At 39.2% G+C, this 22,740-nt stretch overlaps 1 protein-coding gene across 1 annotated transcript in view; it reads right to left on the bottom strand.

Moving 5' to 3' along the window:
• Positions 1-22,740, bottom strand: part of khdrbs3 (KH domain containing, RNA binding, signal transduction associated 3) — a 150,113-nt gene that overhangs the window by 81,036 nt on the left and 46,337 nt on the right. Inside the window, exon 2 of the mRNA XM_034131084.1 lies at positions 9,023-9,141. Coding sequence (XP_033986975.1) covers positions 9,023-9,141 — 119 coding nt within the window. The remainder of the gene's footprint in view (positions 1-9,022; positions 9,142-22,740) is intronic.

Genomic DNA, 22,740 nt, shown 5'->3' with positions numbered 1-22,740 from the left:
ATCTATCTATCTATCTATCTATCTATCTATCTATCTATCTATCTATCTATCTATATATCTATCTATCTTATTTGTGCAAGCTACTTTCAGAAATGTTTAACAAAGTGGTGGCGACAACATTGGTCATTTCCAAAAGTGGAGCTCCAGTATTAATGATGCTGTTGTTGAGGAGGGATAGTGGGTGAGGAACATTACATTCAAAGTTGTCAAAGCAAACAAGATCCTTCTGATTTGTTGGCATTTACAAAAGGATCAGACAGCGCTACTTGGGCGAACAGAACAGAGGTTGTCAGGAAATGTTTTAATGTGCAGAGTTTAACCGATTGTCCTGCACATCCATCATTTCCACCTGGATGGAGCTTTGATCACTGAGTTGTGGCATCTCTTGAACAATGATTTGCCGACACATCGCCGTGTTACTACAGCTTGTGTGCACCCGGGCCATCCTTCTGACAGGTTGTGTATCTCACAAGGTGTTCGGGATGTTAGTGTTGATATCTCAGTCATCTACCAACAGCATTCTTTATAGAAATGGCTACACGCACGCACGCACGCACGCACACACACACACACACACACAGTGGATCTGTGACACTGTACTTGTATGCACTTGTCTTGTAACTCCTATATCACTAAATAATATATAAATAAAAATGGCCGAACAAGAAGAAAAGCTGCTGTTCTGATCAATGGAAAGGCTCATCTGTTTGGCTTTCACAGTGTCCGGCCATATGTGCTCACACAGGCAATCAGACGGAGAGCATAAGGAGCACATTCACAATAATGGAAAATTAGACTGTGAAATAGAAATTGACGCAAACATACATTTACTCGGCAACCTGTTTGTGTTTCTGTGAAACCAGCGAGGCAATTAGATGCCGGCTTGTAGGTGAGCAGAGAACAAATGCTGCTTTTCATTTAGAGCATTTGCTGTCTGCAGTGGGCAGTTTGAAACAGAAACACCTGGTAGATGAGAAAAGAGTGACAATGTTCTTGGATATAAACGACAATACACTACATTATGTTCTAAATAACCGGTGTACCAGAACCATGAAGAGAAGTCCTGCCTGGTAATGTTTTTAATTCTCAGCAAGGTCTTTATTTTCGATCCATTCAAGTTCTTAAATGTATTTTGTGGTGGTCGGTCTAATATTTAAACCCATGGCGTCTTATTCTTATTTCCGGCAAGAAAGGTTTTAACTGTGTAATCTGGTTTTATTATCTTCATATAAGCCCCTGTGGTCGAGCAAATAATACACTGGCTGTGCAGGTTAATAGGTCGGATTGATTTACATGAAACTCTTGTTTTGAAAACGTCATAATTCTTGAAACCAAAATACTTCCAAATAACAGACGTGCTGTTCATTGAGTTCTTCCTTCTCCCATATGCTTTACTCTTCAGCCAATAGCACGACTTCTACATGGGGGGGCGGGACATCTAGAGCAGTAGGGCTTCTTCTGATTGGCCAAATATATTACGGTAGAGAGCGTGAATGCATGGCACATCAAATCAAAGTCAAAGTCAACTTTATTGTCAATCTTTCAATATGTTTGTACAGACAGAGAGATTGAAATACCGTTTCCCACAATCTCAAATACAAAAACAAATATATAAAAAAATATATATTTAAAAAAAATTGAATAAACTATCATTTATCGCAGTTAAAGTAATATGAAGAACCAGCATGAAAGCTAAGCCGTATACAGTTCTGGATGGGGCAGCAGCAAAATATATTTGATCAGCTTTAGTGAACGCTATATTTGAACCTCTTAATGTTTCAGTAAATCACCACTGACTATGTAAAAGTATCTCAAACAACCCGACTTCAAACAATCCAAACCATCGCTTTAAGACTTCAAAGTCTTAGTGAGTTTAGCAGGGACCTTGTTACATCTCTTCAGTCCATGATAATACATCAAAATGCTTTAAAAGCACAAAGCAAGTGGTCAGATTTGACGAAGATATAAATACATACTGCTAAAAAACATGAAGGCCTGGATTACCGCCGAGCGCAGTGTGAAACAGCCTCGGGCCCTCAGATCCCCAAAGAGCCCCGACTGGCCCCAAATGTGCAATTTGTGTCAATTTGATTTATTGTGATTTTGCGAGTATGTAAAAAAAAAAGGCACAAAAGCATGGCTGGCCTTAATCTGCTAACGAATACCTGATTGTGCAACTCTGTCCCCTGGAAATGCTATTATATACACTTATATAATATTCGTTTGTTTTACATTTTGATGGAAATGCAAACTACATTTAGCAGGTTCACTTTTTACAATCTGTTTTCCAGCGTTTGAAGAAGTAATCAGATCCTTTTCTTAAGTAGATTTAAAAATACTATGGTCTTAAATGCTTGTAAAAAATGTATTTAAGTAAATGTACACAAACATAAGCATCACAAAGTACAAGTACACACTCTGCACATTGGCTTAATTATGAATTTTGAGGGGATTGTAAGAAAAAAAAAATGAATGTACTTATTGGTTGAATCCTTGGTGGTAGAAAAAACATCTTAATGTACTTCAAGTATTACATGTAAAAGTACACATTATGTAAAATCTATCTTGTCACAGTATTATGTTTAATTATATGTATTTTGTTTATCACTAACAACTACAAGAGCAATATAGTATTATAGTTTGTCAATTCGGACCAAATTCAAATGTGTGAAATCCTGAAAATATGTGAAATATGTGTAGATTAGAAGTTCAGTACTGCACCATATCCGTTTATATTGTATTTTAGTATATTCTCATACAAGGCATACACTGTCTTGAGCCTCTACATACAGTATTATATAGAGTGACATACATGTAATAATGGTATTGGTTGGGTTTTAGTTTAAGTTCCTGACTATTTAAACAGAGATCATGCTTCATGTTTGTTTAACTAATGCCAGTAAATGTCAGGGAGAAGTCTTAATCTGGACCTTTAAACGCTTCACCAGCAGTTTGCAGATATACCGCTCGTCATATCCTCCAAATATAGGAGTCTTACTGAACACATAACGCTAATCCCTGCTGTTTATCTGGAATCAGAATCCGTCTGACTCGTCCTGTGATTGATGCTCTGGGGTTTAGCTAATGCTTTGGTTATCATGAGGGATTATATGATTTACAAAAACCTGCCTGGGCTCCTGGAGACTGCTTCATGTCAGTAAACTGTGAGAGAGGATTGTGCTGCTGTCTATAATCATCACGATCAAAGCTGATGAGTTACAGTATAATCACAGGTCGTGGTGTTAGTTGCAATCACAACACAAACAATAACACAATAAGAAGAATAACCAAATATGTGAAAACAGAATTGGAATTGTTGACATATTTAGCCGAAACAAAAGAAAGATGGATGATTAGGAAGACACAAGAAGGGAAAGGGACAAATTCATATGTTAGTCTAACATCATCACTCTTGCCAATATCTCCAAACAAATGTAAGGGGTAAAGATGTTTATGTAGGACTTATATGGTTGAGAGTTATTTATTTACCTAAAGATCATAATGTTACTCTGGACATTTCAGGTGAAATACATTTGAAAATATGTAGCATTTTATTTGTCACTTAAGGCTAAGGACCAACACAGAAAGGTGTATGTTATGTATGTAGTTATAATCACAGGTCGTGGTGTTAGTTACAAACACAACCAAAACAATTATAACACAATAAGAATAACCTAATATGTGAAAACAGAATTGGAATTGTTGACATATTTAGCCGAAACAAAAGAAAGATGGATGATTAGGAAGACACAAGAAGGGAAAGGATGTTTGATTAATCACACTTAGCTTGAAGGGGATGCAGGGGGAGGGGATGGAGGAAAGGAGGGAGGAAGGGAGGGAGGCACATCTGAGATCTTTTCATCATTTTCTGAATGTAATACTGCGAGTCTGGCGAAAGGTGTGCTGAGAGAGAGGGGATTGTGCTGAGGACAGCAGGACGGCAGGAGGATAAATCACCGAAAAGCCACAGTCTGAACTGGAGATAAACCAGTGGGACTCCTTACGCCTCGCTAACGGCCTGCGGGGCTTTCTGACAAAAGATGCTCTCTATAAAAATAAAGAGACAGAGAACCACAGATCCTGCGAATGTACAGATGAGCGCTGATATATAGCATCCTTGTTCAAAGGGAGGGGTATTTTTAGTTCATGAGTATGTGACAGTGTGCTTCAATCATGATTTCAAATATTGGGATCTCTATTTCTGTACTGTAAGTGTTGGAGCTGTTCATTGATTAGTTAAATATGGATTTCCTTGCTGTTTTTGTTCATTTGAGACGTGGTGTATGGTTTTTTTTGTTGACAGTTTAAGGCACAGGGTGATTTGGGTATGTGGGTAAAAAAGTCCTTTTGTTTTTTGATATCTGAGAAAAAGTCAGAATCTGAGAAAAAGCTATTTTCAGAAAAACATTTTTTTTTAGAGTTCTGATTTACATTTTTGAATTTTTACTCTAACCTCAAAATAAAAATAAATATTTTGGTAGAATGAAAAATAAATCACACGATGCCCTCACGGTACGTCCACACGGTTCCGTCACGTTGAAGCTTGCCGGTGGGCGTGCCTGGCACGCGCCCAACAACCAATCACATTCATCTCCCGCCCCGGACACACAAGCACGCGGTTTGATTGGCTAGCGCTTGTACTGGCATATGATTTAAGTTGAACTTTTCTCAATTTACGAAGCGAGCAACGGAGGCAAAGCGACGCGACGGAACCACAATGCAGTTCGGCAAAGCTTGACGTCACCCCATTCAAAGTGAATGGGAAGCGTCTCCGTTGAAGCAACGCACGCTGCCGTGTGGACGGGCCGTTATCCTCTTCTGCAGCTACCTGGTCCATCTGCGTCAGTTTGAATTTGAGATTTGTTTAATTTGTTTTTGGTTAAGATGCTAGATTAAGGTTTTAATTCAATCTTGTCTTCTCTAAAAAAAGACTTGTTTGAGCATATGCTTCATTTTGATAGAAAGCGATGTTTGTGAGGATGGATTTAACCTCTCTGCACGTGCTGCTAAATGGCTATTTGTAGAAAATGTCTGTGCCACTTCAATGCCAAAAGCCAAAAGGTGATGCTTGCAGGAGAAAAACCCATTCGAGTCAGACCGATCACTCTTTCTTCTGCCACCCGTCTGATAGAACAAATTGAATTTGTCTTCCTTCGGTGGCTTGTTGGAGCTCTAAACAGCGTATTAGTGGCTCTACTTATCAAAGCTGTCAAAGCAAATCTGTTTAGCGGTGAACCTCGTAGACTTAGATCAGCCTCCAGATGACACTACATACATAAATACACCGCCCTCAGGCCTCACCAATAATACATGTCCTCTCTCTATCAGAGTGCATGTCAATACCTTTCTGAGAGCTAATGCAAAACCAACCAATAGCTTACATTTGGTGATTAGCTGGTAATAGAGATGCTCGTTGTATGACCTGCCCATTAGCCTCAGCTGTACTTAGTGATGATTAGCAAATGTCAGCCTGCTAACATGCTAAGCTAAATTGGTTACAGATACTCCAACACAGTCTCACGGCATTTTGTGTTATAGTCACGAAATTAATCTATTGATTCGTGTTCACCAACACGATTTCGCAATTTTTTTCGTGTCACACAGAACGATTTTAAAAGCAATGTCAATAATAACAAATTAGAAGGAAAAACAGATTTAAAAAAATACAGATTTCAGTATTCTGACACAGAACGATTTTAGAAGCAATGTATTTCTATTGGTAGTATGTTTCGTGCCTGCACCAAATAATAACAAATTAGAAGGAAAAAAAGATGACATAAAATACAGATGTCAGTATTCTGAGGCTCTGAGACATTTCTTTTCCTCACTGACGGCAACAAAACTCAGACATTATACAATTTAAAATAAAAGGGATAGGGTTAGGCTTAGGGTAAGATATTGAGTAAGAACATGTTTTTATGAACCACACAGCTTCTGGTCTTCCAAGACCCGACCGGACAAAAAGACGTGGTGCAGGCACGAAACATACTACCAATAGAAATACATTGCTTTTAAAATCGTTCTGTGTGACACGAAGAAAAGGGGAAAATCGTGTTGGTGAACACGAATCAATAGATTGCATTAATTTCGTGACTATAACACGAAATGCCGTGAGACTGGGTTGGATACTCTTACAGTTTTGTTTGGTCTGCAATCAACAAATCAGCACTGACAGGTAATAATCATGGATGTAGAAATGTTGAAAGAAGGCTAAGTGTCTGATATAAGTTTTGTGACATGAACTTTGAAGGGTAAGCATTTATAAAATCACAACTTTATTGTTGAACGATTCCTCCTTTCTCAACCCAAAAAATCCCTTTGCTCACAAGTTTTGATATTGTAGTGACAATGAGTTACTCTAATTATCACAGCTGTCAAAACAAATCTACTTAACGGTGATACTTAGATCAGCCTCCAAATAATATGACATACATAAATACACCGCCCTCAGGCCTCACCAATAATACATGTCCTCTCTCTATCAGAGTGCATGTCAATACCTTTCTCAGAGCTAATGCAAAACCAACCAATAGCTTACATTTGGTGATTAGCTGGTAATAGAGATGCTCGTTGTATGACCTGCCCATTAGCCTCAGCTGTACTTAGTGATGATTAGCAAATGTCAGCCTGCTAACATGCTAAGCTAAATTGGTTACAGATACTCTTACAGTCTTGTTTGGTCTGCAATCAACAAATCAGCGCTTACAGGTAATAAGCATTGATGTAGAAACGTTGAAAGAAGGCTAAGTATTTGATCTAAGTTGTGTGACATGAACTTTGAATGGTAAGTATTTATGAAACCACAACTCTATTGTTGTACGTTTCCTCCTTTCTCACCGCAAAAAATCCCATTGCTCACAAGTTTTGACATTTCAGTGACGATTACTGTAATTATCAAAGATGTCAAAACAAATCTATTTAACGGCGAGGCTTAGAACAGACTCCAGATGATACGTATACATACACACCACCCTCAGGCCTCGCCACAAATAAATGTCCTCTCTTTATCAGAGAGTGCATGTCAGTACCTTTCTCAGAGTTAATGCAAAACCAACCATTAACGTAATTTGCAGCTGGTAATAAGGATGTCACAGATCAAAAACAGCTAGGTTTTCAGAGTGAGCAGATCAAATGTTGGGTGTTGATTTTTACACCCCGCGTGCATGTCATTAACATTCTAGTGATATTGAGCAGAAATGCATCTTACTGTGAAGCCCAGTCGTCGCTGTCGAGCTTTTACTGGGTCAGAGTTTGACTCCTGTACTGAGTTTCCTCCCTGTCTCTTTCCACACACCGCTGTCCTTCCCCCCCGAGGGCTGAGGTGAAAACTTGAGTGATGTTCCCGTCTAAGAGCAAGCCTCTCACTTTTACACCAGCCTCCCCATCGTGCTCCCAGCGGGAAATCCCTGTCATGCATCGAGCAAAAGGCTCCGATAAAACCTGAAGGCTCCTCGTGCGTGGGGGCGAGGCTGAAGTGCACTCAGATGTGGCAACAGTGTGATCGCTCAAAACGGCTTCATGTGGAAGTCAACGGGAAGCTCACTGTACTGGACTCTATCAGAGGGGGGAGAAGTACTCAGATCTTGAACTAACAGTAAAGGAGAAGTGCTAAAGTGTAGGAATAGGGTGTTACAAGAAAAGTCCTGTATTCAAAATGTTACTCAAGTCAATATACAAGTCAGTATACGTATATATATATATATATATATATATATATATATATATATATATTGGTGTGAGTACCAAAAGTAAAAGTAGAAGTACTCATATATTGTACTTGAGTAAAGGTAGAAGTACTTAGATATTGTACTTGAGTAAAAGTAGAAGTACTCATATCTTGTACATAAGTAAAAGTAGAAGTACCAGAGTGTAGGAATACTCTGTTACGAGTAAAAGAACTGTGTTCAAAATGTTACTCAAGTCAAACTAATCAAAATATACTGGTATAAGTATGTATATATTGGTTTAAGTACCAAAAGTAAAAGTAGAAGTACTCAGATCTGGTACTTGAGTAAAAGTAGAAGTACCAGAGTGTAGGAATACTCAGTTACAGTAAAAGTCCTGCATTCAAATTGTTCCTCAAGTAAAAGTAGAAAAGTATTATCATCAAAATATAGTGAAAGTAGCGACAGTAAAAGTAGTGATTGTGCAGATTGGTCCATTTCAGAATAATATATGATATGTTTTATAATGATTGATCATGAAAGTGTTCTCAAAGCTGGTAAAGGTGCAGCTAGTTTGAATGACTTTGTATACTGCAGGGTAGCTTGTGGATTTACTCCAGGTGGAACTAACGTCTGATTTAAGGCTTGATTATATTTCACATCATTCATCTGTGAAGTAACTAAAGGTATTAAATACATGTAGTGGAGTAGAAGTACACCATGTACCTCTGAATTGGAGTGGGGTAGAAGTACAAAGTAGCAAAACACTTAAATACTAAATACTAGTAAAGCAACTCAACATTGTATTTAAGTACAGTTAATGTACTTAGTTACATGCACCACTGGACTTGAGTTATACGTACTCTCACCCTCCGAATTCATGAGAAAAAGACCTCGAGAAGTTGGAAATAAACCCCAGAACCGAGGTGTGAGTAAGAAATCAACTACACACTCAAGAAAATGAAATCCAGCACCAGATAATTCCTTTGAATCATATTCATAAATATTCATTGACAAATTAATATACCGAGACATCAAAGCATCGTTGACCAAGGTCAGCGTAATGAAGGGTGTGTATGAGGGAGGAGAGGGTGGGATTTACACTTAAACAACTCTTGCAGGAAGTAACACCCCTTAATATAATACTATCTACCCCAGTTCTGTCAGCAAACATCCTGCCTGTACGCCGGAAATGTTACATCTAATAACATGAAGCTTCAACAAAATGTGTCAAGTGGCATCTTGTAGGGAATCTTAATCATAACCAGAGATGATTCATTATCTATAAATACCATCATCTTCAATTCTGTATATATGCTCATTTTTTGTAGAATGACATGTGGTTCTGTAGAACTTACTTTAGGAAACTGCTTGACTGGTATTAAAATTTTCTGGCCCAGTTTCATGTTCTTGTTGATGACGACGTCGATGAACTTTTCGTCATCCTTGTCCTCGTCTTTCTGAACTTTTTCGATCTCTAGAAAGAAGAAAGGAGAAAAGGTGATCAGTCGGTGTTGACAAGTAGCAATAGTGCATGACAGTAAAATGACTATGAAAAGTTAAACTGGGAAATATATGTATTTGCTTTGTTTCCAAGACAAAGACAATACTGTTTGTGTGTTATGAATAGCGCTGGAATGAGTAGATGGCTAGCTTAGCTTAGCATTAAGACTTTAAAGGGGCCCTTTTGTGCTTTGTCCTTTCTTGTAGTGTTTTATAAAACCCCAAAGTTTCCCTCCAATGGGAGTTTTTTGTCCCCCAAACTCTCCAAATTGGTTGAATTGGATTGTTTCTGTCAATCCATAACATTTAAGGAATACGTTTGAACATCCTCAGTTGACCTTTTCAGATTTACTGCAATCAAACAAGACATCGTAAATGAAAAGCAAGAAAGCTGAGAACATTGAAATGACTCAAACAATGCACCAACTATCTTTTTCAATGTTGATACTTTTCTCAACTGGCTTTTCATTTTCCTGGGCAGATTTCCTCAACCCTTTTAGTCCTTGTAAACAAAGATGAGTAGATCCTTTCAGTGTCAATAATCCCTTCTATCGGCTGAGTCTTGTTTACGCTAATACATTTTCATTTGACCGAACTAGGAAGAAAAATGATGGGAAAGACATTTGAGTTCGCACCTTTAGGCAACCCGGACATGTTGGCTGTCACGCTTTTTCTTTTGGGAGACTTTGATGTATTTGGAGATGTAACCTTGAACGTTTAATCAGATGGATAACATCTGTGTTTCAGTGCCAGGAAAATGGTTTTGCTGAGAGGTGTGGGGAGGAAACGACAAAGACTTCAGGCTAAAAGCTCAGCAGGGGGAAAGGGTGAAGCAGAGGGTGAACGATTCATTTCTCTTATTTAAAACCATCTTTAAATGGAAAAAAACCAAGATTAAAACGAAGAAGTCACGATGCTTTTACTTGACATGTCACTTTTCTGAAATTCACCCTAAATAAGCTAGTAAATCTGAAAACATTCGAATATCTCATCAAAACACCACATTTTTCAATTATGTCAGAAAACGGCTGAACATATCAGCATCAAACCTTTGATTTGAGTTTTAACGAGGATAAAAGAAGTATCAGTGAGATGGAGATATCTTAAGCTTCATTTTATCCCAAGAGGGGCTGCGAGTGCACACGTTCGGAGAAAAAAACAACATTAATATTAATGCATCGCCTAGCAACATGCCAAGAAGAGTTTTCTGATTCCACGAGGCGTTGTCCTCAAAATATTCAGTATTAGGAGATTGTGAGCAAGGTTGTGTTCCTAACTCCAAGTCATTCAATGTTTTTACTTAAAGGTCCCCTATTTTACTGTTTTTCATCAATATATTATAGGTCTCAGATATATACAGAGCCTGTCTCTGATTGGCTGAAACACCAAACAGATCATTGCAGCATTACCCATAATCCCCTCTGTTTCAGCCCTGTTTCCAAAGTGCTGATTCTCTGTCTGTTACTTTAGATGAAAATAAGGAGCCCCTCCCCACGCCCCTCTGAGAGAGATTTGGTTACAAAGAACTCTATGGTGCTCTGGGAGGAGATTCAGGTGATAAGGGGGGGGGGGGGGTTACCTTGGTTGCTGATTGGCTAATGGTTACACAAGACAAAACATTGTTATGACATCATAAAGTGGCCAAAATCTGATCAGCTCATTTTCAGACAGGTTTTTATAGAAATGGATCAAAAAGAGAGAGAATCTTTGTTCCTGAAACTTTCAGAGTCTCTTTCGACAGAGGGGACACATGTTGATGAAGAAGAGACATGAAGAAGAGGGGACACATGTTGATGTAGAAGAGACATGAAGAAGAGGGGACACATGTTGATGTAGAAGAGACATGAAGAAGAGGGGACACATGTTGATGTAGAAGAGACATGAAGAAGAGGGGACACATGTTGATGTAGAAGAGACATGAAGAAGAGGGGACACATGTTGATGTAGAAGAGACATGAAGAAGAGGGGACACATGTTGATGAAGAAGAGACATGAAGAAGAGGGGACACATGTTGATGAAGAAGAGACATGAAGAAGAGGGGACACATGTTGATGTAGAAGAGACATGAAGAAGAGGGGACACATGTTGATGAAGAAGAGACATGAAGAAGAGGGGACACATGTTGATGTAGAAGAGACATGAAGAAGAGGGGACACATGTTGATGTAGAAGAGACATGAAGAAGAGGGGACACATGTTGATGAAGAAGAGACATGAAGAAGAGGGGACACATGTTGATGTAGAAGAGACATGAAGAAGAGGGGACACATGTTGATGTGGAAGAGACATGAAGAAGAGGGGACACATGTTGATGTAGAAGAGACATGAAGAAGAGGGGACACATGTTGATGTAGAAGAGACATGAAGAAGAGGGGACACATGTTGATGTAGAAGAGACATGAAGAAGAGGGGACACATGTTGATGTAGAAGAGACATGAAGAAGAGGGGACACATTTTGATGTAGAAGAGACATGGAGAAGAGGGGACACATGTTGATGTAGAAGAGACATGAGGAAGAGGGGACACATGTTGATGTAGAAGAGACATGAAGAAGAGGGGACACATGTTGATGTGGAAGAGACATGAAGAAGAGGGGACACATGTTGATGTAGAAGAGACATGAAGAAGAGGGGACACATGTTGATGTAGAAGAGACATGAAGAAGAGGGCACACATTTTGATGTAGAAGAGACATGAAGAAGAGGGGACACATGTTGATGTAGGAGAGACATGAAGAAGTGGATTTTGCATAATAGGTGACCTTTAAAGCTTACGGGAGTCTTTTCATCCGACTTGCCTATAAGGAAAATTCAAGTCAGAATAAACCCCCAATGTGCACAGCTATCAACCAGAAGGTGTTCAAAGCAGATCCAAAATGAACTAAACTCTTCTAAAAGATCATGTTCATGCAGCAGTTTATGAGAAAGACGATGTGAACTGAGAACCACTTCAAACTCTGAGTTGTTTCCAAGTGTTTAAAAGTGAGATTTAAACAGTGACACCAGCACAATGTTCCCATTGTTTTCTCTCTTAAAGCTCAACGGGACTCCTCTCGTTCGGCTGGATAATGAATAGCATGTTCTAATTTGCAAGGCACAATGAATACCTTTATTATATCAGTGCCATGGAATCTGGAAGCTCATTGAAAATCACTTCAAGTCTCTGTCGATTGATATTGCTGCTCTCCTTTGTGTGTAAAGTGCAGTACATTTCTTCCATTCTACAATACTGCTGACTTGTGATATGTCAAGAGACTCAGCGAGTTGATAAAGCTTTTAAAGTCATTTCTCTCTCAAGAGGAATCAATGAATGAGAATATTCCACTTTAGATGTCTTGTGTTTGACTCCATATATGATATACTGGTGCTCATGTATTATCAAACTACAAGCCTGTCTTTTCACCCTCTGTCTGAAACCAGAGCCCAGTCTGCTCTGATTGGTTAGCTGGCCTGTTCTTTTGTGATTGGTCAACCTCTTAGAGATGTCCCGCCTCTTAGTCTATCACGTACAATGTGTCTGAGCGGTAGCCAATAGAAGCGCAAGCGTTACATAGTGATGTCAATATGCTGTAAACACAATAGTTACATTTAATAGCATCTGGTCCTGCTTGAAAACAGCAGGATTGGCTATTTGTAACAATTTCTCAAACATTTATAGAACCAAATACGCTGTACATACTACTTTGTTCAACATAGATGAGACTGAATTTGTTGTACGAGAATTATCCATCAGTTTCAAACCATTTTGTATAGTGCGTAAGGAAGTAAGTAAGCAAGTAGGTAAGCAAGTAGGTAAGCAAGTAGGTAAGCAAGTAGGTAAGCAAGTAAGTAAGCAAGTAGGTAAGTATGTAAGTAAGTAGGTAAGCAAGTAGGTAAGCAAGTAGGTAAGCAAGTAGGTAAGCAAGTAGGTAAGCAAGTAGGTAAGCAAGTAAGTAAGCAAGTAGGTAAGTATGTAAGTAAGTAGGTAAGCAAGTAGGTAAGCAAGTAGGTAAGCAAGTAGGTAAGCAAGTAAGTAAGCAAGTAGGTAAGTATGTAAGTAAGTAGGTAAGCAAGTAGGTAAGCAAGTAGGTAAGCAAGTAAGTAAGCAAGTAGGTAAGTATGTAAGCAAGTAGGTAAGCAAGTAGGTAAGCAAGTAGGTAAGCAAGTAGGTAAGCAAGTAGGTAAGCAAGTAGGTAAGCAAGTAGGTAAGCAAGTAAGTAAGCAAGTAGGTAAGTATGTAAGCAAGTAGGTAAGCAAGTAGGTAAGCAAGTAGGTAAGCAAGTAGGTAAGTATGTAAGCAAGTAGGTAAGCAAGTAGGTAAGCAAGTAGGTAAGTATGTAAGCAAGTAGGTAAGCAAGTAGGTAAGCAAGTAGGTAAGCAAGTAGGTAAGTATGTAAGCAAGTAGGTAAGCAAGTAGGTAAGTATGTAAGCAAGTAAGTAAGCAAGTAGGTAAGCAAGTAGGTAAGCAAGTAAGTAAGCAAGTAGGTAAGCAAGTAGGTAAGCAAGTAGGTAAGCAAGTAAGTAAGTAAGTAGGTAAGCAAGTAGGTAAGCAAGTAGGTAAGCAAGTAGGTAAGCAAGTAAGTAAGCAAGTAGGTAAGTATGTAAGCAAGTAGGTAAGCAAGTAGGTAAGCAAGTAGGTAAGCAAGTAGGTAAGTATGTAAGCAAGTAGGTAAGCAAGTAGGTAAGCAAGTAGGTAAGTATGTAAGCAAGTAGGTAAGCAAGTAGGTAAGCAAGTAGGTAAGCAAGTAGGTAAGTATGTAAGCAAGTAGGTAAGCAAGTAGGTAAGCAAGTAAGTAAGCAAGTAGGTAAGTATGTAAGCAAGTAGGTAAGCAAGTAGGTAAGCAAGTAGGTAAGCAAGTAAGTAAGCAAGTAGGTAAGTATGTAAGCAAGTAGGTAAGCAAGTAGGTAAGCAAGTAGGTAAGCAAGTAGGTAAGTAAGCAGGTAAGCAAGTAAGTAAGTATGTAAGGAAGTAAGTATGGAAGTATGTAAGTAAGTAGGTAAGTTAGTATATAAGAAGGTAAGTAGGTACGTAAGCAAGTATGTGAGAAAGTAATTAAGTACGTAGGTATGTTGGTACGTAGGTGAGTGGTCCTGTTTGTGTAGTTCAGGCTTTGCTTTACCCCCGGATGTTTCACTGAGGTTAGGAAAGGAGGTTTAGGAAAATACATGATATGATTCCTCTGTCTGTAGGCTGGACTCTCCTCTCTGCAGACAGACATGTGTATCTGCTCTCAAGCATCCTGCAGGTCATTTGTATAAGTCAGTAAGTACATAAGTACGTAAGGAAGTAAGTAAGGAAGTAAGTAAGCAAGTAGGTAAGTAAGCACCAAAGCAAGTATGTGAGAAAGTAATTGCGTAAGTAAGTTGGTACGTTGCTAAGTAAGTAGGTACTGTTTGTGTAGTTCAGTCAGTCAACTACACAAACCACTCAGAAAATGACACGACGGTGAACATGTGCACCTCTAACCCTTAAAAACTAAAAAGGTAAATGACTCAAATTAAAAAGAAGGAATGAAAATATGTTAGATGCACTTCAGCGATGAAAACAATCCTCATCGGGGGAAAGGGATGTAGATAAATATCCAATAATATATGAATATATACTGTAGGGCAAGTGTATCCTCCAGAGCACATATAGAAGAGTCAATAATAGTGTTTAAAATTCATTCATTGCATTTGGATCTCTAGTGAATCCCACATCAGAGCAAATATATTGATTACTCTAAAACCACTACCTTAATACCAGAGTTGTAATAAAACCTTTTAAACATGTAACCTTTAAGCCAAGAGAAGAGTCCGGCTTTCTGGGCTTTTTCGCTGATCCTGGCTGTGTTTTTATGGCTTTTTCCAGCATCAAATATGTCAACTTAACAACCGTGGCATGCATTAAAAATATATATTTACAGGGCGTATAATGGTGACAACACGACCCCCAACATGCAGGACGCTCTCCCAGAGGTCTGCTTTTCTGTTCGAAATGGATTCACTTAAAACCAGCTCTGTGATTTAGGTCTCCCCATTTAAAATTCATAAGCTGGGTAGATTTTGTGGGATTATGCATGACTTCAGCTGCGAGCTAGAGAGTCGCATTGGGGACGAAGGCAATTGGGTCATTAAGTCTACCAATTTCATGTTGAGGGGTGCGATACATCATAAATACAGCATGTGCACACTGGGTGTATCGCTTGTTACCGGACAAGACATAAGGGAGTGTCTCAAGAACAGTGGAAAGATCCTGTTTTTATTCCATGTAGTGAATGTAATGCACTTTTATTAATTGGTGCATTGGTCACGAAACACCAATCTATTAACATACACATTGGGTATAAATGCTTGGCAATGCTAAATAAGGGAATGTTTACTCTTTGAATTACCCTTGTTTCATTTCCTAACTGATTACCTATAATATAAAAGTGGTGGGAGCAAGTGTTGCTGTAATTTAAATGTGAAAAATAGCGTCAGGTCAGCAGTTATTTAATAAGGCAGTATGGGGGCTCTCTGTGGCGCCACTTTGGAAAACAATATGTGTGAAGCAAAAGTTCACAGCTAACAAATATAATGAGAAGTACTTTGTCCCTGGTGTAAGCACTGATTCAAACACTAATTATCCAAGACCTCTGGATGTTCAAGGGTACTCCGACACCAGCATGGGCTCAAACTTTGGAATAAATTGGCGCAGACTTTGTATTATAGACCAACTCAGATCTTTGGATTAACAGTGGTACATGGACACCTGTGTTTGGACATATTCTGCTCATTTTCAGGTTCATATCAGTATGTAGTGTCTCTACTTTAAAGAGTCCTCTCCTGCTGATGTTCAGGTGTTTATCAGTATGTAGTGTCTCTACTTTAAAGAGTCCTCTCCTGCTGATGTTCAGGTTCATATCAGTATGTAGTGTCTCTACTTTAAAGAGTCCTCTCCTGCTGATGTTCAGGTGTATATCAGTATGTAGTGTCTCTACTTTAAAGAGTCCTCTCCTGCTGATGTTCAGGTGTATATCAGTATGTAGTGTCTCTACTTTAAAGAGTCCTCTCCTGCTGATGTTCAGGTGTATATCAGTATGTAGTGTCTCTACTTTAAAGAGTCCTCTCCTGCTGATGTTCAGGTGTATATCAGTATGTAGTGTCTCTACTTTAAAGAGTCCTCTCCTGCTGATGTTCAGGTGTATATCAGTATGTAGTGTCTCTACTTTAAAGAGTCCTCTCCTGCTGATGTTCAGGTGTATATCAGTATGTAGTGTCTCTACTTTAAAGAGTCCTCTCCTGCTGATGTTCAGGTGTATATCAGTATGTTGTGTCTCTACTTTAAAGAGTCCTCTCCTGCTGATGTTCAGGTGTATATCAGTATGTAGTGTCTCTACTTTAAAGAGTCCTCTCCTGCTGATGTTCAGGTGTATATCAGTATGTAGTGTCTCTACTTTAAAGAGTCCTCTCCTGCTGATGTTCAGGTGTATATCAGTATGTTGTGTCTCTACTTTAAAGAGTCCTCTCCTGCTGATGTTCAGGTGTATATCAGTATGTAGTGTCTGTGGGCCATTGCAGACCATTTACATGCACTAAAACCTATAAAAGAAAACCCTACAGGAAAGGGAAAACCTAAAAAAAGAATGATAAGGCCTCTTTAAGCAGAAATAGCTGGTGTGTTAGAATCAATAATATATATAAATGAGCGTTAAATGCCACCGTTGTTAACGTTAGTGGGTCAATTTACAGGTATTCATCAAAATGTGGTATTTATCTAGGGGAGATGGCTCCAGGGCAAAACACTCTCTCACAGAAACCTTTTAGCTGCAGTTAATACAGACTGTCAGGAGTTACATCACCCTGTGTGCACTATTCATAGAGACTCTTTTGGTCTTAAATAATAGCAGAAACATCTGACATTTCAATTAGACAACTCGCTATGTTGTATTTTATTGTTTGATTTCTTTTTCCAGGGCATGCCGCTCACAGTCCTTATCAAGAAACACCAGCAAAACTGTCAACTTTTCTATATTAATTTGTATTTATGAAAGTTGTTATTCGCTTTTCATTTCCGCGCAGCACAGACAGGAGGAGGCACCTGCAGAGAAAACCTCAGTGTTTTTTATTGCGTAAATAATTGAAGAGAATATTGGAAGACGGTGAGTTTCTCTTCTCCTCCGACGAGCGTCTGAGGCAATAAAAACATATCTCGGCTAAATAGCACAATGGTAGTTTTATCGGCAGCTTCTCGCCACTTATTTTATGCAAGAGATGCTTTCTGTTGCAGACAGACTCATTGTTTTTTTATTTTGCAATTACGGGTCAAATGAATGAAATGCTCAAACATGAACGCTGCCTTATTATTCTCATTCTCCAGTTTCTATCTGGCAGAACATGCTGAAACACAATCAACGCACAATGAGGTCACTCATTAGAGAAGAATTCAAACTACAATTCTCTCTGAACGCTTTCTTTTTAAAGTTCTGTAAATATGTAAAGGCCCTTAAAACACATGTCCTCAATCAGCTTCATAAAATGAGCAATGCAATCGTACATGCAATTATAGTAGTGTTGGTAAATGTGTGCAAAGAAATAGTGTTTGTGTCCTTTAGTTTTGTTTTAAATGTCATGAGTTTCCATGCACCGATTACTTTTGCGAATTAGGCAACATTTTAATTAGAATGTTTTCCTCGACTTCAGTCCGGATTTGTTGCTAATTTAACCATAAATAATATAATCGAGACACATTAAGTTCTGCTGGACCGTGGCTACAACTGGCAGTTATGGTATAGCATTGCAGTAGCGCTAGTAAATATCAATAATATAGTCAACGAACTAAATCTGTAATATCTTTTACAATTTGCAGGCACTTGTTAACGTGATAGGTTAAGAAATCTAAATCTGTAGCTGCTAAACCCCTTAGATTATTCACCTGAGCAGGAGTGTGTTTTATTGAAGGTTATTAGACTTAGATAAAATAATGTCTTATTACTTAAAAAAAAAGAACTGAAACCTTAATTAAATGTATTATGTCAACAGATTTCACATAACTGTATTACGTTAATTAAAAGCAATAATGTAAAGTTAAAATGAAAAATATTAGGTTCAAGTAAATATTGTTGTTTTCCACTAACTAATGAAGTTGTGTGAAATGTGTTGACATAATGTAATTAAAGGTGGGGTATGTAATTGATTTCAGAAACACTTGGTGTTATATTCCATGGAATGCTCTTAACATCCCGATAGCAATGAATATATTAAATGCTTTGACAATAAATACATTAAAACTAGGGCTGTCAAGTTAACGCGTTAATAACGCGTTAATAACGCGTTAACGCAAAAAAAAATTAACGCCACTAATTATTTTAACGCGATTAACGCATGTGTATTTTTTGTCCTCGGCCGCCGTAGTTTCAGAGCGCATCGAGTTTAAAATACCATCTACAAGCTGATGCTGACAGCCCCGCTCCTGCTGCCCGCTTGTGGCAGACCACACTTCCACGCTCACCGGCAGGCCCGGACTGGCCATCGGGAGGACCGGGAGGGAGTGTGTTTGTGTGGCGCGAGCGAAGCACACCTTACGTGTTGTTGTTAGCATCTGGTGCTAGCTAGCTGAGCTAACGGATATAAGGAGCTGTTTCAATGAAAACAGAGGAGCGACATTTCGCCGACAACTGCGCCGAGCACTTGACTTTATGCAGGTAGCCAGACAGCACACTCAGCACGGATAGTGCCGCAACACAGCTCATACACACAGGCATATATGCCTTGAGCTGCACATAGCTCCAACGATCCTCCACATTCACACACACACACACACACAACACACACACACACACACACACACACACACACACACACACACACACACACACACACACACACACACACACACACACACACACACACACACACACACACACACACACACACACACACACACACAGTATTGTATGAGAGAGGTTCCAGGTTGAATTGAGGCGAATATTTGTAATGTTCAGGTTGTTGTGTTTAATATTCATGAGAATATTTGTCATTGTTCAAATGATAATAAACAAACATATAAAGCATAGTTGTCCACTCATATGTTGATAAGAGTATTAAAAACTTGAAAAATATCCCTCTAAGGTACATTTAGAACAGATAAAAAATGTGCGATTAATTTGCGATTAATCGCGATTAACTATTTTAATCGACTGACAGCCCTAATTAAAACATGTCACCTGTGGAAGCTGTAATACTGTAAAAAGCACGACCAATCATCTGAGCCGGCCCGGCTAAAATAACTGGATGGCCTACCTGCCTGTCAGCCTTCCATCTGTGCACAAACTTATCTCGTGCCCTCATTGGTCATGTGCGCGTTCGTGTGTGTTGGAGGAGGGGCTCTGGAAGGAAGTGGCAGATTTTTTCAGGCTGTGTATTTTCAAATTCTAGCGATCTCGAGCCGGTTTCTCCAAAATGACCTACCCTACCTTTAATTAAAGTCAACGTTTCAGTTTTGTCAGTGAAAAGAGGTGCTGCAGCACAGGCAGTGTGAGACAAATAAAGAGCTTTTTGAACATTAAAGCACGGAGACAGTAGAGGCATCAAATACAAATAAGAACCTGAAAATGAGCATTATTTGTCCTCTTTAATACTATCCACACTGTCTTCATTCTACATGCATCTGTTTGCAACTCATATCAATATTCCAATTACTGTATATAGACTATTCTGCACAGTTTATATTATATTCTATTTTCTTTACCTGTACTATTTGATCTGTTTTATTGTGTTGCACTGTTGGAAGAGCCTGTGGTCTAAGCTTTGTATTGATATAACTACACTGTAGCTATGCACACATGACAAGAAAAGCCTTGAAACTTGACATGTGTGAACGTATCCAAGTCTCAATAAATCATGACAAACTCCACTGCATTAGACATGTTTTAATGTTTTGCCACATCCCATAAAGACTGCAGTCCTTTGACGGACAGCCAAGGGTTTCAGGCAATACGGTCGGTGCCAGAAACTGTTTGCCACACACACAGATCATGTGTGACCACCCGCATTTAGCGTGAATCATGGTGTCGAGGCTGTGACCCTTGAAAGAGAAACGCTAACGCTAGAAAGAAAAAAAACTCCTCGACTCACTCCTGTCCTGAAATCTCAATTTCACTCTGGCTCCTCCACTGCCTTGACAAGGTCAGGCTGGCAGCAGGAATTCGTCTCGCCATCTAATCTGGAGATTACATTCTGGGCCCTCCCCCCTTCCCCTTCCCTTTCTGCCTCTCTGCCTGAGACCCTGCCAGCCTGGATCTCCACTGCGGGGTAACGAGCCAAGACCCGCTTACAGTGTAGAGATAATGTCCACGGATTAAGACAGAGAAGCCCTCGAGTGGTGCCTCTTTCATTTCAGTATCCGGCCTGTGAAGCATCATAAACACATCCAGCCCGTCAGAGGCTCCGTTCTGTGGAAGTCAAACTCTCAGATGATGTTAATCCGCCAAACTCAGTGGTAATGGTTGGAGCTAAAGTACTTTTTTTCAACTGTACAAATCACGGGAAAGCTCTTGTCTCCCTCGGGGTCAGACGGAAATTTCAAAACGGTTGTGTAAGAACGTTAAAATTCCCTGAATATCCTCTTGGGTGGCAGGGTTTTTATTCGAAGTGCAAAGGCTTTCATTTCAGGCATGTTTAAGTGACCCGAGCTGAGTATCTTGATGTGTACAATTCTTATTATTTATATAACAGTTTAGGAAGGACATGTACATTAATTTGTGTTTGTGTTTGCTAACCTTTCTAGACATTTTGTTAAAACGTATATTAAATTGGTTTTAGCTCTTGGCTAGGACACATTGATCTATTATTTTCTGAAGAAGTATTTAGTTGCGACCTTTCAGTTACATCACCATTGTGAATGCACTGTTTTTTGGTGCACATTTCAATGGACCTTCAGTGCAGAAAAGCCTCCACGCCCACACAATTTAGTTGCGTCTTTCTGCATTTACCAAGCTGATTTTCTTTTAAATGTTTGCAAACCATGCTTTCCTATAGCTGTGTTTTCACTAGCTCCATCCTTGGTATTTTGTACTGACCTTTCTCAACACCTTGTGATGTATTTTGATGTTTCCGATGGATCTATGAACCCCAGTATTAAACCAAGAGATTGCTTCATCGTGCTGCTTTCAGAAAACGTCTAAACAGTTTCTAATCTTTTGTATAAAAACAGAATATTTTATGATGAGAAATATGTTTGAATTATGTATGGGGGAATATTATTAACCTATATAGCATGTTTGAGGTTCAAACTCATTGCAATATTGATATTTTTTTAGGCTACAGTTCTCAGTGTTTGTATAAATTTGCTTTGGAGCTTTAGAGTCAAGTTATACAATGAGTCTTTCATAATTATCATCAATACACTTCTGTCTTGAGTTGATGTGAAGACATGTTTACTGAAAAAGCTCAATTACAACCTCAGCATTCGGTTATTTAAACATTTTTTTTTTATGTTATTGTTTTTAGCTCAGCGAAAGCGTCACCATATTGCCAAAAACTCTAATAAATCAAAGGTGAAGTAAGAGTTGGTGATGATGTGTAACTTTGTTCAGAAAGATCTGTAATCAGGTTATGTCTAAAAAGTGATGCCAACACAAACATATATGTGTATGTCTTTTGGATTCTTCTCAACCTCACTGCCTCTTCCTCCTTGATCTGCTCACTGAAAGTATAAATGCCAATGTATTTAAAACTAGTATGAGAGAAGGCACTAACCTTTGCTCCCAAATAATAAAGTGTATTGTTGGCTTGCTAATTTTCTTCTGTTCCTTCAACTTAGATTCCGAAACAATTCCACTTTAACCGACTTGTGACCTCAAGTAATCCCACATACAACAGCAACAAGACGCCTACTGCTCATGCCTTATCCTTTAAAACCTCCATTTGTTACCGTTTAATGCAGCTGCTCAGGATTTAATGGATGAGGATAGATACGTGAGGCGAAATCCTCTGGCAGGTGGAGAGCACTTTGTGAGCAAGTCTTTAAATGAACATGTGCCAACGTAAATGTACCCTTCTACTATCCTAATGATAAGCAAACATCACGGGACTAACGTATAGGGATTCTCTCACAGGAAGTGGAGGCAAGTCTGGCCTCTTAAGACAAGTCGGACGCTTCAGCTCTAGTCAGGTTCAATTATGGGGCATTTCCACCATGGCGCCGAGCGCGGTTTAAGCGTGCCGTGTCGTGCCGGGCCCGCTTCCACTAGGCCTAGTTCCGGCCCGGGGGTACTTTTTCACCTCTTTTCTGGCCCGACAAAATCGTGGTTCTATCGGGGCCAACAAACAGGGCTGAGTTTGCTAAACTAGAGAGAGAATCGCTGGCAAGGGGGCTACAACTACAACAAGATGAACATATTTGACCGTGATTTAATTGTAATACACGTTTCAAAATGATGCCGAAGTAACAACATACTGATACCGGTTAGTAAAAACCATGAATTAATGCTTTGACAAGTCTGCAGACAGACGGCAGGCGAAAAACCTTTTAAAATGCGTGTTTTCTGAATGGAGATCGGCTAAGCTAACGTTGTATATGCTCCGACCGTCCACACTCACAACAACGGCCTATACAGACATAAATAAAGCA

Source organism: Trematomus bernacchii, unplaced genomic scaffold (assembly GCF_902827165.1).
Source record: "Trematomus bernacchii unplaced genomic scaffold, fTreBer1.1, whole genome shotgun sequence".
NCBI classification, from domain to species: domain Eukaryota; kingdom Metazoa; phylum Chordata; class Actinopteri; order Perciformes; family Nototheniidae; genus Trematomus; species Trematomus bernacchii.
Note: the sequence above shows the minus strand (reverse complement) of the source record. Positions and strands in the feature narration are given on the sequence as shown.